This window comes from Mya arenaria, chromosome 13 (genome assembly GCF_026914265.1).
Source record: "Mya arenaria isolate MELC-2E11 chromosome 13, ASM2691426v1".
NCBI classification, from domain to species: domain Eukaryota; kingdom Metazoa; phylum Mollusca; class Bivalvia; order Myida; family Myidae; genus Mya; species Mya arenaria.
In genome coordinates this window covers 16,537,579-16,554,451 of record NC_069134.1, presented here as the reverse complement: position 1 = coordinate 16,554,451, position 16,873 = coordinate 16,537,579, and the positions used below count along the sequence as shown (strand labels likewise).

At 34.2% G+C, this 16,873-nt stretch overlaps 1 protein-coding gene across 2 annotated transcripts in view; it reads right to left on the bottom strand.

The window, feature by feature from the left end:
* Positions 1–9,022: 9,022 nt before the first annotated feature.
* The window catches only part of LOC128212867 (uncharacterized), a 55,373-nt gene continuing 47,522 nt past the window's right edge, over positions 9,023–16,873 (bottom strand). For both annotated transcript variants that reach the window (XM_052918243.1, XM_052918242.1), the window contains exons 34-41: positions 14,008–14,232; positions 13,584–13,646; positions 13,171–13,277; positions 12,444–12,508; positions 12,013–12,188; positions 11,657–11,741; positions 10,780–10,808; positions 9,023–10,365 (exon numbers count right to left, since the gene is read on the bottom strand). In XM_052918243.1, the coding sequence (XP_052774203.1) occupies positions 10,172–10,365; positions 10,780–10,808; positions 11,657–11,741; positions 12,013–12,188; positions 12,444–12,508; positions 13,171–13,277; positions 13,584–13,646; positions 14,008–14,232 (944 nt within the window). In that variant the 3' untranslated portion in view covers positions 9,023–10,171. The remainder of the gene's footprint in view (positions 10,366–10,779; positions 10,809–11,656; positions 11,742–12,012; positions 12,189–12,443; positions 12,509–13,170; positions 13,278–13,583; positions 13,647–14,007; positions 14,233–16,873) is intronic.

Sequence of the window (16,873 nt, the reverse complement as noted above, 5' to 3'; positions counted from 1 at the left end):
ATCGATAAAGTGGTAATCACTAATAAACCAAGTAAAAAAAAAAATAACATACATCCGGTTGTCATTGCGGTTAAAATCGTTTACCACGATATATTAAAATGTTGATCATGCACAATATGTGTAAAGGGATTAAATAAATCATGCATATCTTTAAAGCAAAATTGCGGAAATAGCCCATTTTGTATATCGTTACATGTATATGCATTTTAATTTCAGTAGTTCATTGTTTAATAATGCAATTCCATCTGCATTGTGGCCTATATTCATAAAAATAAACTGCGTTTTCCTCTTTAATATTTTTAGCATCTAGTTCAAGATTTGTTCAGAAAGTTCTTCCAATTTTCCATTTATTCCATTTAAGCAAGATCTATAATGAATTTCAAAGAACGTTCTTGCCGATTTTCTGGAACATTCTTATTTGGTATAGGAGTATAAGGGCATACTCGAATCAAAAGTCTTTGGGTAAACAGTTTCTTTAAAAGCTAAGACATCTTGATTAAAGTGTTAATAGTCCTAGGGCATTTCTAAAATTTTGGATTTGTTAAAATTATAACGTGAGGATATAATTTCCACCCTCTAAGGTCATTATTCTGAAAGAGTTGTTGGGTTTAAAAGAAACACTTAATGAAATAAAGAAAAGAAGCAAAAGAGGCTTTTGACAGTCACAGTATCACAAACCTATATAAACAGTACAAGCAGAATGGAATCTGTTTAATAGCCGAGCCGGAAGATAATGTCAATGAAGATGTGTAATGGTTTACCTAGCACTGGTCTAACATTTAATCCCAAATCACTATTACCTTAAAACAAAAGAGATGTCAATTGAAACCGAAGCATTGGTTAGCAATGCAGTTTTTAGAGAGCTATGTCAGTAAAAAAGGACAAGAAGTTCAATCGATGCATGTCGCCGCACCAAGTAACAAATAACAGTTCATGTATTTACTCCGTCGGGAAGAGTAAAACGAGAACTTTTACAATAGTTTTAGTCTCAATTGAACATGGTCTGGCTTGGGTGTGGGGACATCCTAAGCCATTTCTGATGAGAAACATGTGCATTTTATATTTATACTGGCATGTAAAATTGAACAGGACATTGAACTTTCATGAGACAGGTCATGATTAGCAAAGGTCATGTTCAAGGAATTTCCCATGGATTCGGAGGAATCGAAGACTACTGCAAATAAGAATTGTAGATGGTGACCTTTCATATCAACATTTAATTGTGAAGAACAAGTGAAACCAAGATTAACAATAGAATCAAATGAGGAAATACAGAAAGGCATTGACCAGTACACAGGAAAACTTGAAGGTCTAAACTTGACACCACGTCTTCGGATGGTTTTGTAAATATACATTCTCATGTATGTATTACCCTATACCATGTTCATCTCCAGAAAAGAAGTGGGAATAAGCCTGTATATATCAAAATCATTCAGAAATCAAAACATTTAGAAACCCGGAAGCTGAAAGCAGGTAAGATAAAACTCGAACCAGTACAGGATAGACAAAGACAACTAGTTTCAGATAGTCTAACACTTGATAACATGGCAGTTGGATATCTACATGTAATTATTATAAATAAAATATATTGAACGGTATCCAGGCTTTGTTAAATGAGATGGTGGCTGCCATCCATCTTGTGGCAATGCGTTTTCACAAGGGCATCCCGGGTCTCGAATGCATTGAGGATAATAATAATTATTAACGCTGACCTTTACTAAAACAAGGAACACCCTAAAATAGGGATAGTGCATAATTCAAATGATCTTTACATTAATGATCTTTAAAAAAAAATGTACTCAGATAATACATGCACGAACCGTAATAGTAGTCAGTGACACATGTGAGAAGGAAGTTACGTTCCTATGTTGACACACTTAAGGACATATTCAGTTATAGATACATAATATGCGTACTTTACTAAATTATAAATCTTGACTTTTTTAATGCAGCAATGTGTTACAGAATTGCCCTTTAAAGTTACGAGATTCTCCAAATTTATTCAAGATATATATTTTATAATGAAATATGTAAACTTAAATACACGTATCTCCTTACCTTTGATAATTCCTCCGGTCGTCTGCAAAACAGAATACTACACTAGTCATCTAGTCAAATTAGATTTATTGATATTATCGCGAAAAAAACTCTGATTTTAAACCGCCGTTTTGAGCATGGCCTTATTGTTTTGGCATAATTGAATAGAGCCAAATGATTGAAAACAATGATACGTCTTATAAAACAAATGCAGATTGATTTTCACAAATTTGAATCATTGTTTATTCTATTCTGCATGAATTGTACGTCGAAATGTATGGTTATGTTAGTCAAGTCTTGATAATTCAACCTGATGAAAAATATGTTTAAGCTATGTATGGTAAGCAAATATAATGCCGGATTGTCAACTCATGCCGTTCCGACAGTGTTATTGCTTTGAGTATCAAAGTATATACTACCACTAACTGATTAAAACCAAGGTTATATATAGGATAGTTTTATTAAAAATGGGTTTTCTTATAATCGTCGTGGTACTATCGGTTCGTGTTAGGCTTCACTATACAATGAAAAATACATTGACAAGTATCAATGCGAGTCATATTATAATATACTATTATAAATATTATTATTATTATAAATTTATATGGTAAGACATCGAACAAAATATGTTAATCTGAAGTGTGAACAAATTGCTTGTAACACTAACAAGAGGGTCAAAATGACCCTATATCGCTCACCTGATTAAAATGACGAACACGTTAGTGGTATTAATGATGTTGCTGCTTGCTAAGAAAGTAAGTGGTTGCCAAGCGTTTACATAGTTGATAAGGAGGCTGGTTCTTGTAATAGAAAATCAATGCTATTTTTAGGGAATTCAAGAAATAAAGAAAACCTGGTACCCCAGGGGTGTTGCAAATTTTGACCCCTGAGTCTTCCGCACGAGATCATCATTCACAAATTTCAGTATTATGGTCTCACAGATGTATCATGTGATCATCTCAAATGTAACCTCTCAGAAAGAAATCAAAAAGTCAAGTTAGGTGACCACACAAACACATTCTGAAGGATGTCTCACAGAGTCTAAACTAAGGCCACTGATCTTTAAATTCTTCATAAACGACCTATTTTTATTTACCAGCATTTCCTGTTTCCACAATTATGCTAATGACAACGAAATTTCTTACACTGTGGAAAATTGTTTAATATACGGGAATGTACTGAAACCCGTACATCCAACGTGTACGGTAAGTGTACGGGATGTTGAAGATACGGACCCGTATATTCATAAAACTCGCACATCTTGAGTATACGGGATTCGATGTACGGGCGTGTACTAACCCGTACATCCGTGTTGTAATAAAAAAATGATTTCTGTAATTAATTTAGGTCTTTGTGTTTTTTAATTTGATAGCATATATGATGATATACGACATTTATACCATTGACTTAAAAACTACTGTTACGTAGAAAAACAGGACGGTGTCAGTAAAAATCACCTTTGTACAAGTTGGAGAATACTGAGTTGATTGACTAACGACTACCTACTACATCTACGTATAACTTGAGAGTACGGTCTCCGTACATGTTGAAAATACGGGAATTAATGTTCTTCCGTACACGTTGAGAGTACGGGATTATACCATTCCCGTACACGATGAATATACGGGCGTGTACAATTCCCGTACATTATGGATGTACGGAAATAAACGAGTTCCCGTACACGTTGAGTGTACGGAAAAGTAACAATTCCCGTACACTATGGATTTACGGAAACGTGTACATTTCCCACATATTATGGATGTACGGAAATATACAAGTTCCAACATATATGATATGAACAGCATTTATACCATTGACTTGTATACATTTTTCCGTGTTACGCACAGAAACAGGAATGTGTAAGTAAGAGTCACGTTTTCTAGAAATTGTAATTGCTTTTTAGGGTTTTAACAGTCTTTGATAACATTAAAGCGACATCTTTATGATACAAAATAATAAGATTTGACAATGGTGAGTGGTGTTACATTTAACAGCATATATGATATAACCGCCATTAATACATATACCATTGACTTATTCGTTTTTTTCGTGTTTCGCAGAGTATCAGGAGTCGCGTTTTGTAGAAATATTGCTGATTGGTCAGTCGGGTATTGGCCGGCTAGTTTGACTGACAGCCCGCGTCATGTCAATTAGTGACATGATCATATGAAAAACCACATAGCCAGTGGGTCATAAAACTATACGAAAATAAAACTTATCAATAAATTGGACAGACTGCGGGGAATTTTATGACCGAATTATATATAAATTGAAATAATGAAAAATAAATAAATATATAAAGAGCCAGCTTCCTTATCTCACTAATTATTGTATTTAAACAATGTGACAACTGTTTTGAAGAATGCAGATAAAATCAGCTCTGAGATCATATCCAAAACAAGAGGCATCTGTTTTTAAAGAAAAGAGACTGATTACTTATTAAAATCAAGAACAATCATTATTCATTTCAAGTTTGCATGTTATTGAAAGTTCTGAATTGAAACTTATTGTTCATCTCCGTGGTTAAAAAAAAACAGTTTTACAATTAAATCAAAATTTAAGAAGCAGCAAACCAGATTTTTTTCTATTCCTAGATTTATCTAAAACGGCTCTAATTGTTAACAATGGAGTTGAAATAAAGATGCCCTATCTTTAAAGTTGCACTCTCTAAGTTTGAAAAGTTTTACTTATTTAAGTTTTGTCTCAGAATCAGCTAAATTTGGCATCAATGTCTTCATTTCTGTCATTAAAGTGACACTCTTATTCAAAATCAATACATATACATGTAAAACTAACCTAAATTTTGAGTGATACACCCTCAACTACTTAATAAATAATGCATTCATGGAAAATATTAGTTACTATAAACAATATTATAACCATGCATTTAATAGCTGAAAATGCAAAAATATTAAATGATTGGTGAATGCTAAAAGATTTACTGCGATTTACTATCGTCTCATAAGGCAGCAATACTGTGTTTGCACATTTCTATTAAATTAAACTCGGCATCCTTCATAAGAACCATTGTTTTCGACATTTGTTCATCCTTTTTGGTATTTTTAAACAATTGTATTAAATGTGTTAAATCTTATTTGGGAGTAATAGTGCATATTTAAGATAACTCACAATAATGATCTCAACTATTTGGAAATCTGCCGAAAATTCCATTTTTCTTTAAGCGTTAGTATTATAGTAACGCTTTTAGCCATACAACATCAATTTTTCCTTTTTTCTATGCATATTTATGCGACTATAATAATTTCAATTTACGATAATAATAATTATAATAAAACAATTTCAATACTTTGTTTACATTTTCAATAAATGCGTAAGTTTCAGCCAATCGTAACAGCGGGATGCAGAAAGCGCGAGAATCGATATCATCTGTGTCATTACATGAGCCAATAAGCAACAAGGAAGAATACCCAGCAATAGTGAGATAAGACTACGAGCTAGCATATTATAAGATATAATAAAGAAATTGTTATTTATTTTTTTACTAGAATTCGATTATTGGTTAGTTATTATGTCTGTGAACCGTGCATTGGTATTTATAACTCGAACGTGAACCATTGAACGACCGTATAAACTTTAATTCTGATGAAATGTGGGTTTGTTATTTTAATAAAGGTACAACATAGTGAGCTGAAGATATTTTTAAGTAGAATAAATGCACATCAGAATAAAGATGGCAATCTAAAAGGTTTGAGATTTTCACATTAGACAGTTTTTGGCTCGCTTGTACGATTTTGAGGGGAAACAAAATCATAAATATGTATGCCTTTATGAATTAATACAAGCTATGTTTTGAATTTACTTTGATTAGTTGGCATGCATTGAAAAAATTTCATAGAAATGTCATGTACAACATAGATTTATATTAATGTATATCATCACATCTGGGAATGAACTGGTTGATTTGTTCAGAGCTGCATTCTCAAAGATTGACCGTTTTGACATGAAATATTTTTGTATAAATTCCTTCAATTCAAGCACAAAATTACAGTAAAACGGATCTTAATTGCTAGAACAAACTGCCAAAGATTAGTGTTTAATGCTTGTAGGGTGCATCTTTAACAATTCTGGACTTAGACATATATAGATTGTGTCACATTTTCTAATGGTTTTTCTATCACGGAATTTTCTAACTTCATGGTGATGAATTTACCATATTGCTGTATTATATCAAATCTGCATTTCAATTGTATGTAAACTATAATCTTGTTGTGTTTAAATAGTTTCTTTTTTCAGTGACCTGATGTCCGTGCGCAATTTGACCTAATGCCTGAAGCCAAGAAATCGCAGAATGGAACTCATATTAGTTGTGTAATGTTTTCTTGATGTTTGTTTTAACAGCCTGTATAAATTGTTGTTTGACAAGACAGTGAAATTTTAATCATATCACAATTTGTAAATTTAGCAAATGCCACAATGAAATGATTATATTAAGGCAGATCTACAATAACATTTAACATTGATTACTGAAACATGCTATTTTTAAATCTTATGAATTTATATAAATAGTAGTTTTTCATGTCTATAAATAATGATTTATAAAAACAAACCAGCAGTTCCTATCAACCGTATCCAACACGGTCAAACCCTACCTAGGTCCATCCCGTATAAGATCTATACATTCATCCGTAGACGTTGCGTGTACGTGAAGGTTCGTCCATCAATGCGTGGACGGGGTTCGTATTCCAATCCCATACACGTTGCGTGTATGGGGTCCGTATATCCATCCCGTACACGTTGCGTGTACGGGGTCCGGTCTCCCGTCCCATACACATTGCGTGTACGGGTCCGTATATCCATCCCGTACACGTTGCGCGTACGGGTTCCGTATTTCCATCCCGTACACGCTGCGTGTCCGAGGTCCGTATATCCATCCCGTACACGTTGCGTGTACGGGGTCCATATATTCATCCCGTACACGTTGCATGTACGGGACGGGAGACCGGACCCCGTACACGCGAGTGTACGGCCTCCGTACATACATACATAAATTTTTGCCAAAAAATGCTATGCATAAAATATGTATTGTTTCAAAAATACGTAAAAGAATTTAACCATTTTTTTTTATATACATTAAATCCGTATATCCACGGATACGGCGATGGATATACGGAAGTCCTTACACCTGGTGTTCCGTATACGTATTCGTGTACGGGTCCCGTATACGTTGGGTGTACGAGTCAAAACACGTCCGTATATTCTAGATGTACGGGACCGTTCTATATTCAACCATTTTCCGCAGTGTTACTGGTATCAAAATAAATAAAGGTAGTGAAATCAACACTGAATGTAATCAACCTCCTGATTGGTTCTCTTTTAATCAAAAGCATTGGCTATAAACTGAAACACACCAGTGAGGTTTTACGACTTCCGTCGTGAGTTACAACATGTTCTCACAAGAACGTGCACGTGTATCTCGCTCACAGCGTCAATGCATCATGCGCACGGTATGGCCAAGCGTCCTGACCATTGTTTGGTTGTGATTGGACATGCCAACTGGAACAATAGATGGATTAAAAGGATTATTTAAATACTTGATATTGGCTTGCAATGTTATGTTTCTATGCAGCATTGATTGTGCCCCAATAATATTTATTCATTCAAGACTCAACACGCAACTACGTCGCTATGGCCAATGGATATCTCGAAAAGGAGTGTTATACGCCTAGTATTTATTCTATACATCAGCAAAGGTTTTTTTTCGCTGCGCAGTCATCAATGATGTTCGCTACAAGAAAGCAATATCCATATAAGCGTTATCGGACTTTGAATATGCCAATTTCCTGTTTCAATGCTGACCTCACCGAACCGGGCCCCAACGTACACTTTATAACTTCCAATTACATTGTCCCGGATGAAGGTTTTATTTGCTAAAATATATCTGAGTAATCGATAACTTAACGAATAACCACGTAAGTTTGAAGTCGTTTTATGAGGATCAGGTTGGCGTAACTGATGTTTACTGATACGTTAGTATCTAGGCGTTTAGTGAATTTTGTTATGCATCTGTAGTTAAATACATCGTAGCATGGCCAAAACCATCCTTCTTTTCATTACCGTATTGTCGTGGTTTACATATGACTTATAAATAATGCAATCAGAATGCTAATCGTGCGTGTTGAAAACTTATATATAAAACAACTGTACTCCTATATTTTGACCCCACTTGCATTAAACATGGCTTGACAAGTAATATTGAAGACATATGTTTTTCGTAAAATGTTGTCGCTCGATAATTAGTTCTGACATGAACCTCTTTCGGAACACTTAACATAGTACCCTACATGTTTACCTGATATGACCAATAATCGAACGTGACCTACACTTTGTTGAGACAAACATTATTTTGTAAACAACAAATGGCTTCTAGTTTAAACAAAACTTGTGACCTACTATTCAAACCCAAACGACCTAAAATTCACGATTTGTGTGTACCTGGCATGTAGCCTCTTCTACACTTGGCACTGTAACCTACTTATTGACTTAACAAGATCAATATCAAATATCACAGAAACAAACATTCTGAGCAGAAGCCAATTATGAAAATATCCGAATTGAGTTTGAAGGGTGCAAACAAATATCAGATCATTTGTACTAAGTCAAGAGCTCTAACTCTGTCTAGCTGCATCTGTAAATACTCGTTTGGTTTTCCGTCCGACAGAATTTAACGCCATATTTAAGTTTCTGATGTTTTATAGAAATGTTTAAAGAAAATTGTAGAGCTCAAAGGAGAGGTGTGTCAGGCATAATAGTCGTGTTGTTATCTGCAAGGTCAAAGTAACACTTTGAGGTGTGGATTACATATCAATGATTTTTGCGCATCTATCAAAGGGAATTTTCTGCAGTGTAATGTAGAGCAACTTGGGAATGTGTAACGGGTATTTATAAACTGCACTCATTAAAAGACAACACAGGGATACAATTGCATCGTTATTTACATTAAAGGTAAGAAAAAAGTTCTTAAAAGCGGAGTTTACTATTTTATTATATAATAAGCATGTAGTATATTATATATAAGCATTGATACTGATTACATGATTTCCTTTCATTTTGTGTTGCAAGTATTGAAACAGTGTTTAATATATACAATTTTACTATTACACCATTGAAATACAGCTTTTTATGCTAAGACAATTACATACATCTGCTTTGTAAATTCATATGGGCCCAACTATATACGAGGAATACAAAATATATGTCGGTAGCGTCAGTTAACATTAACGTTAAGATCAAACCATGAAAGATACAACGTTTGTAATGTTGATACAAACAACAAAAACACACAACAACATTGCAGTTGATATATGAAGTTTATAAAAAAGGATATATTTATATTATACCGTGTTTATATCGGTTAAGCTATTATGCGTACACGTTAGTTATCTCATTTTTATGCAGTTTGAATAGTCTAAATGATGAAATGAAAACTACTGGGACATGCCAATTCAGGTAGGGTGGCAATATTCTGTAAATACTTGATAAAGAGATAAGAATATCCTGCATAATATAATCATATATGTTTAGTTTCTTAATTTGTATTAATATTATAAAGGCCTTAACAGAAATTATATTTCAGTTCAAACATTCAACATACTTAAATAGAATAAAATAGGTCAACATGATCCTTGATTATTGAAAAGAATTAATACTTGGTTGTATACATGGCGATCGGAGATTCAGTACATGGACTGAAAGACAATTAACCATTTAAGCACGTTATTATGGTATATTGTAACCGAAACATGAATATGGATAAATTAGATTAAAAGGAAAGTGCATGTAAACTAGATCGTTATGTGTCAACAGTTTTACGTATTAAGTTTTAAAAGACTTTTAAAACTACTTTAGATTTCAGATAAATTCAACATCGTAAAGACTTAAATAATGAAATCGAAGTTTACCATTTTTTAAAACAAAGTAAACGTTTTAATTGACTTAGATACGAATTGACTCCTAGATACGAACTTGAACACTTTAAGATGCCAATAAATGTCCTTATAAAAGGTAAGTGCATTTTCAATCATATTGTAGAGGGGAAACATTCTTGCATTTATCCATAAATGAACATGTGGAATCAAATTCATGTATATATAATATTTACATGTAATAGTTTCTCTTAATCTTCACCATATGCAGGATTATGAAAAGCGGGAACATTTTCCCTTCCGTTATTATCTGCTTCGTATATTCCAGAATTTAAGTTGACGTCCTTCGCCGATTGCCTACTTTTGCGAACTGCAACAACGACTACGATGACCAGTCCCACGCATGCGCATGTCACGCCCAATGCTATAATAATCACCTTGTAGTCTGGAATAAAAAGTGGACAACTGAGCATCAGATGATGTTAGCCAGACGGTAATAAATACCGGAAAAGGAGAGTTTTTATAGTATGTATACCTTTCTGTATTTAGCTAGTTTAGTACCCAGGCTAAGGATGGTCAAGCAATATTTTGGTTATATCCGAACGGTTTTTAGATAAAAAACAAAACCATAAAAAAGAAAAATAATTTGTAAGCTCGTCATAGAACTACGTATATGGGTACTGTATTATTATATCGATACACAGACTGGGATTTTTTCTGGAGATATAGAATCACCGAGAAGTTTTGTGAATTGTATTTTTGTAAATGCGCGTTTGTAAATGTAAATGTGAATTCATGCTCCGAAATGTTTTAAAGCACTCTTTCAAGGAAGTATATGATCTTATGTAAACTCGTGTACCTGTTTTACTGTCATCCTTCGTAACCGGTCTGAAAATGTAGGCAGAGAGTGTTAGAATTAGAGATTAAAGGATGATCGAATATTATTGAGAAACCTTCTTTTGCTCTCGACGTCGGTAATAAACGATCATATTTTTCGGACATCTTTTATCGATAGAAACAATTGCGATAACAATTATTAACCAACTATGGTTATTTTGATGGAGTTGCATAACTAGTGCTAATTTTAAAGAAAAGGAGGCACCTCTAATCGACTAAATGTTTTTTTTTTTCTATTATTCATGAATTATCGGTTATAAAACCATTTTGGCAACTGATCAATATTGTGCATATTTTCAGATACGATTATAATATCGATTCTTGATCAAAAGAAAACATTCCAATTATAACGATCATCGATTATCATGTCTGTTTTTCAATCGCTAGTGAGAATTGTTCAAATAATCATAAGTATTTATATAATAATATATCATGGTCATAATGGCATTAAGGCAGGCTTCATTGACCTCTGAAAATAATGATCTGCCGGGCTCCTTTCAAAACATACCATTCTGTTAAACCTCCTTGTTTGAAGTCTAGCTTGTGTGTTTTGTTTATACTGTTACAGACGACGACTTATATACACGGATGTACAGTAACACCTGTCACTCAATTGAATGGAATTGCAGTAGTTCGATAAGATAATAGCAAACGGATACAGAATACATTTAATTACTAGTACTCTATAAACATCAAGCATAATAATAATATTATTATAATATCGGATGCTGCAAGTACAATGCTTGAAGAATGCAGTACTATATCTTTGGCATTCCTTGGAATGCAGATTTTGATACTAAATATATACACCTGTACATTTGCAACGGTGTGTAACTGACCTGCACGTCGGTGTTCCTTTGTTATCAAGCTGGCAGCCACTCTCACATGAATGCAAGGACGTAAAAACACTGCATGCATCCAGGGCTTGAAGTATTTTTAAAACAACACTTACTCAAAGGTACAAACAGGTGTCAATCAATGCTTATACAATGTACGCAATCTTTGCCACTCTTTCAAAAAATACAATGTCCCTTTCTTCATTACATTTTTAGAAAATAAGCATGTGGGATCATTTTTTATACCATTTCTCTTGATAAGATAAATGTTTTGTTCTTCAGAAGGCCAGTGAACTAATTGTCAAATACTTTGCGGATCTTTTAAATGAACACACTTGTCCTGGCTTAGCCATCCTTACCATTGCTACTTCCAAGACGAACGTTTTCAACAGCAATTTGTTCACCATCTAGCATTATTCCTGATGAATTGCTGTCAGTAAAGGTCAACAGTTCCACAATAGCTAACGACAGTTCTTGAAGTGCTTGTTCCTCGTCCTTCACCAATACATCGTGTTGCACAATCAGACTTCCTTTACTATTGCAAAATACCGAACATGCACTTAGTACAGAAACAAACGTGCAGCTTTATCTTGCAGTAGAAAACGTAACGATGTTTACAAGTTACAAAAGAATTGCGTTAGCTTTACTTTCAAAATCAGTAACTGAATTTAATAATTTAGTCATTGAAAACTTGATGATTGGATGCTAGGGGGCTGCGATATTTAAGTAGAATGTATTTAAACAAATTAGAGAAAATATAAATGATAATATGCATATTGAAATATCAAACCTCAACGATCGAATAAAAACATCTATCAGCCGATCGCCAAGACGTTGTTTGTAATAGTTCGTTAACTGAAAGAATACCAATACAACATTACAGCCCTTTGGTTATCCAAACACAAATAAGCTAGTTCTCGGACAGCTACATTAACCATTATATTAAAATTTGATGCCTTGTGACCCAATGTAATACGGACTTAATGACAAAACTACTTCATTCATAAAGTTATTACAGTTTGTATTTTTGTTCAATATTTTTTTATTGTTCAAGTTAATATTAGTTAATGTTAGCATTTATATGTCTGCAATTAAAGCCCTTTCAACGGATACCAAAACAACAAGTGTTCACAAGGCATGCACAATCATAAGCATGTGTTTTGGAAATCTTAGTGCAAATTCATTATATCCTCTACTACAATACCAGTAAGAAAAAAAGAAAAGTAAGAATAATGTTTGAAGTCTTTCAGTGAAATTGCGAATATCTTTTTTTTCGAAATCAACTTTGCTAGCAGAGTAATTTCTGAGATCAGTACGTTTTAGTGAAAAGAAACTAACTAACATTTTGAAAACTATATTTCTAATAAAAGTAGTCTAGCAAGACCTAGAGGCCTTGGTGCCAAATGTTTTGCGAATTGGTTGCACGTTTTAAAACCCTTAAATTTGACTTGCATTAATAATAAAGAATGTGAGATTAATGCAATTATATGAATTGATCTCTATCTGATTGTACAAACCATAATGTCAGTCTTTGCGGCATATGTTTCGTAAGTGGTGTTATTTTCTAAGTTATCAGTCGAAGGCAGATCAACGGCGACACGTATAACTAATGAAACAGTTCTTCCTGAAAAGGATTTTAGAATGACTGATAACGTTAAAGCGGTATGCGTTTAAATGTTATTATTATACCTGATTGAAACCAAAGTTCTGTTTTTAAGTCGATAAGCCTGACATATAGTATTACAACAATTTCACAATTAACTAATTCGTACTAATACTCTTATAAGTCCCTTTCTATACAGTAAATGGTTTCAGTATATTGCAAACAGGTAGAGAATAATTACTGCATATCCGCCGCAATTCCGAGTTTTAAATTTTAGGTTTAAGAGCATAAACGTTGCGTTTGTATCTTAATGCAATAACAATATACCTGATACAGGAGGCTCCGTTGTTTGGGGTGAAGTAGTTGTTGTTATATTCCCTTTACCATTTCCTACGAATGCATAGTAAACAGGTATGTTGGTAACATTAATTATGGTCGCTAAAACTAGTTGTTTGATTTGTTTAGACTTGGCTAAAGTCAAACCCAACTGATACAGAAGGCTTCTGGGATTATCAATATCAAATATGCTGGAAATGTCTATTGAACACCCTTTTAGAATTTAGTTTTAACAAGTGTTTGATAATAGTTTGATAAATTTAAAGTATCATACAAACATATGGTTTGTGTTGTTTCAAATGGGAAGAGGCGGAATTAATGTTTCACTACAACGTTTAAAATTTGAAATAATTAAAAATAAATTATGACGGGCGTTTCTATAAACTATGTACATATATTAATACAAGTCCCATACCTATGCAAGTGTCATTTTGCAGGTCATAACCTTCCACACATAGGCAATCATAGCCCCATTCCCTGTTGCGGCATGATGAGTTTGGCATGCTCAAACAAATTGTCGGTTGTGTACATTCGTTGACATCAGTTTCGCATCGATCTCCCTGCCAGGCCTGATTACAATTACATTGTTTGAAAATCGGACTACACTCAAGTGTGTGATTTTCGACACAGTCGCACGATCCTGTTAGAGAAATATAAAGAAGTTTAAACATGCAAACATGGATTAATCCTAAAAAAACTGCGTTTGACCTCATGTATAAAATGGGCGTATGTTAGTTTGTTTTGTAGTCACCAAACCGGACAAATGTGATTTCTCCGGGAACACAAGTCTTGCCCAACACCGTGCCAACGAGAGTGGCATAGCTTAAATAAGTACAGCTTTCTCCACAATTGTGATATATCAACTATAGTTTAAACTAAAACGATACATTGCATGCATCAACGAACAGGAGCTGTATTGATAAGCGACGAATGCCTCAGTGTTATCGGTCATTACTTGTTGTAACCTTGGGTGGATATAGGGCCGAATTCAGAACATCCACTCTCACTCACACTCCAACCACATTTCCGCAAGGGACACTATAGTGATCACTTGAGTGAAATAAGGGGAGTGACACTCAAGTGATCTGTTCGTATTCACACGCCTCGCTAGCACTCCACTTCATCAATTGACCAGTACAGTACATATACAATGTTTTCATGATCATATCGGATTATCTGTTTGACTATGGTGATGTTTACAGTAAACATATGCTTATTTGCGATTTGAGTACCTTATTGGTAGATATGGCGAAAAACAAATGACACTGATTGTTATTCTGAAACCTAACATTTTAAAACATTTGGTTAATAAAAATAAACGTATTGGATGGTAAAGAACTGTTGCAAAATGCGTTGAAATGCATGTTTTTTGTTGATGCTGTTTTAAATGTAGCCGTTTTCCATTGTATCACATGATTTAAATATGTATTGGTATATAATCTTGCTTATGTAGTTAGCATAAAGCGGTCTTTGACGTTTGAAAAAAATATGAAAGTTGAAAACACTTAATTAAAAATAGCACTTTGATAAAATTAGCGAACGAGTCTACCTCTTATGGGGAAATTACACCTCTGAGTGAAAAACAACTTATGAAATGTAGGGGAAATTGGATGAAGATGACGATAATAATAATAATAATAATAATAATAATAATAATTGTTGATGCTGGTGTTGTTGTTGTTGTTGGTAGTGGTGATGATGATTCACATCCCACTTTAGGGAATATCAGTATTACCCCCTTTTGGGAGGCTGCTGGATTGAGTTTTTGGGAATTTTAGGCCACTAGGCCGCTATATACACGCCACTACGCCGCTGGAATGCTTGATTTACTTTTTGAAAAAAAATGCTCTAGCGTGACGAATTTTGCATATAAAAAAACATTATTTAAGCATTGTTTTAGAGGAAGCTCATATAAAAATGCTTCGATGTGGAAAACAAATTAACTTGGACCGCTATGACTATGTACGAATAAAAACTTTGATTTATCATGTTTTCCAATTAAACGCATGACCAATAGCTTTGAAATAGAGAACAAATTTAGACCGCTAGTCCGCCATGTTCACGCCGCTAGGCTGCTAATTTCGCGTACATTTATCTGCATGTTCCTGCAGCCATCGATGAAACGCAACCATCAAGTTTGCTGGGCGTTCAAGATCATTACGAAACAAAACAAATATATATGAATGGCGCATCTTTTTGAAAATTTGATTTTTATAGAAGGCAACGTTTTTTAAGCATACGTACTTTAAATGATTATCCCGGTCTCTTAAATATGTTCTGGGAACGAGGGTGTCCCTTATTTGTTCCACAATCTGATATATTTCACCTTTTCTACTTGTCATCTACATTTATCCCTCACACTCATTCATTTCGTATTCACAACTAATCCTTGAGGGTGGTTCAAGTGGCCTAGCCGAGTACTCACAAATGTCCCACTCACGCAAAACACTTGAGTCTCACTCACACCTGTGAATACGGATAGACCTTTCACTCAAAAATATCTCGACCGTTATGTGATTACAAAGGATTAACTCATTGAGTTTGAGTGAGAGTGGTTGTTCTGAATTCGGCCCATTGTCTAGTAGCTGTGCTAGAATTCCTATACGCTACACTTCCCCTCGTTGTCATCTTACAAGGTATGAAATTTGACTCCCTTCAATCTTGTCCTTGTGCTATGAACAAGAACTACGTATTCACTGCATCGGTAAAGTAACTAAGGCCGATTACTGAGCCAATACTGAAAATAAGGTTATGGTTCTATGAAGGAAGGCACACCAAAACTTAACAAAGGATAATGACTGCAATGGTATGGTCTTGTATACTACACTTTCGCTCATTGGCCTTAATCAATATATGAAGTACCAATATATGGAATTATTCTCCTCACAGGAAAAATATTAAAGATAAATAATTTAAATGTGCCCCCTATATAGTCATATTTGGAACTTGGACCCCAATTTTGGACCCACCTGGTCCTTAGTACCATGCATTGAAACTACATTGATTAAGCTTCTATATATGTTTTATAATTTTGAGTGTTTGTCCACCGGCTTTAAAGAAGAACCCACCCAGCTTTCACTACTTCGTTATTGAATTCCATTGGAAGAGAGTCTGACCCTTCATTTGAACTCGAATCCCCTTCACCCAAGGATACGTTATGCCCAACTTGGTCGTAAATGGTTGTTCTTGATAAAAAGTCGGAACACGTGAAACATTAACGATTGACATAGATACAAATATACATACGAAAAATAAGCTTTGATCAGAAAGCTCACTTGAGC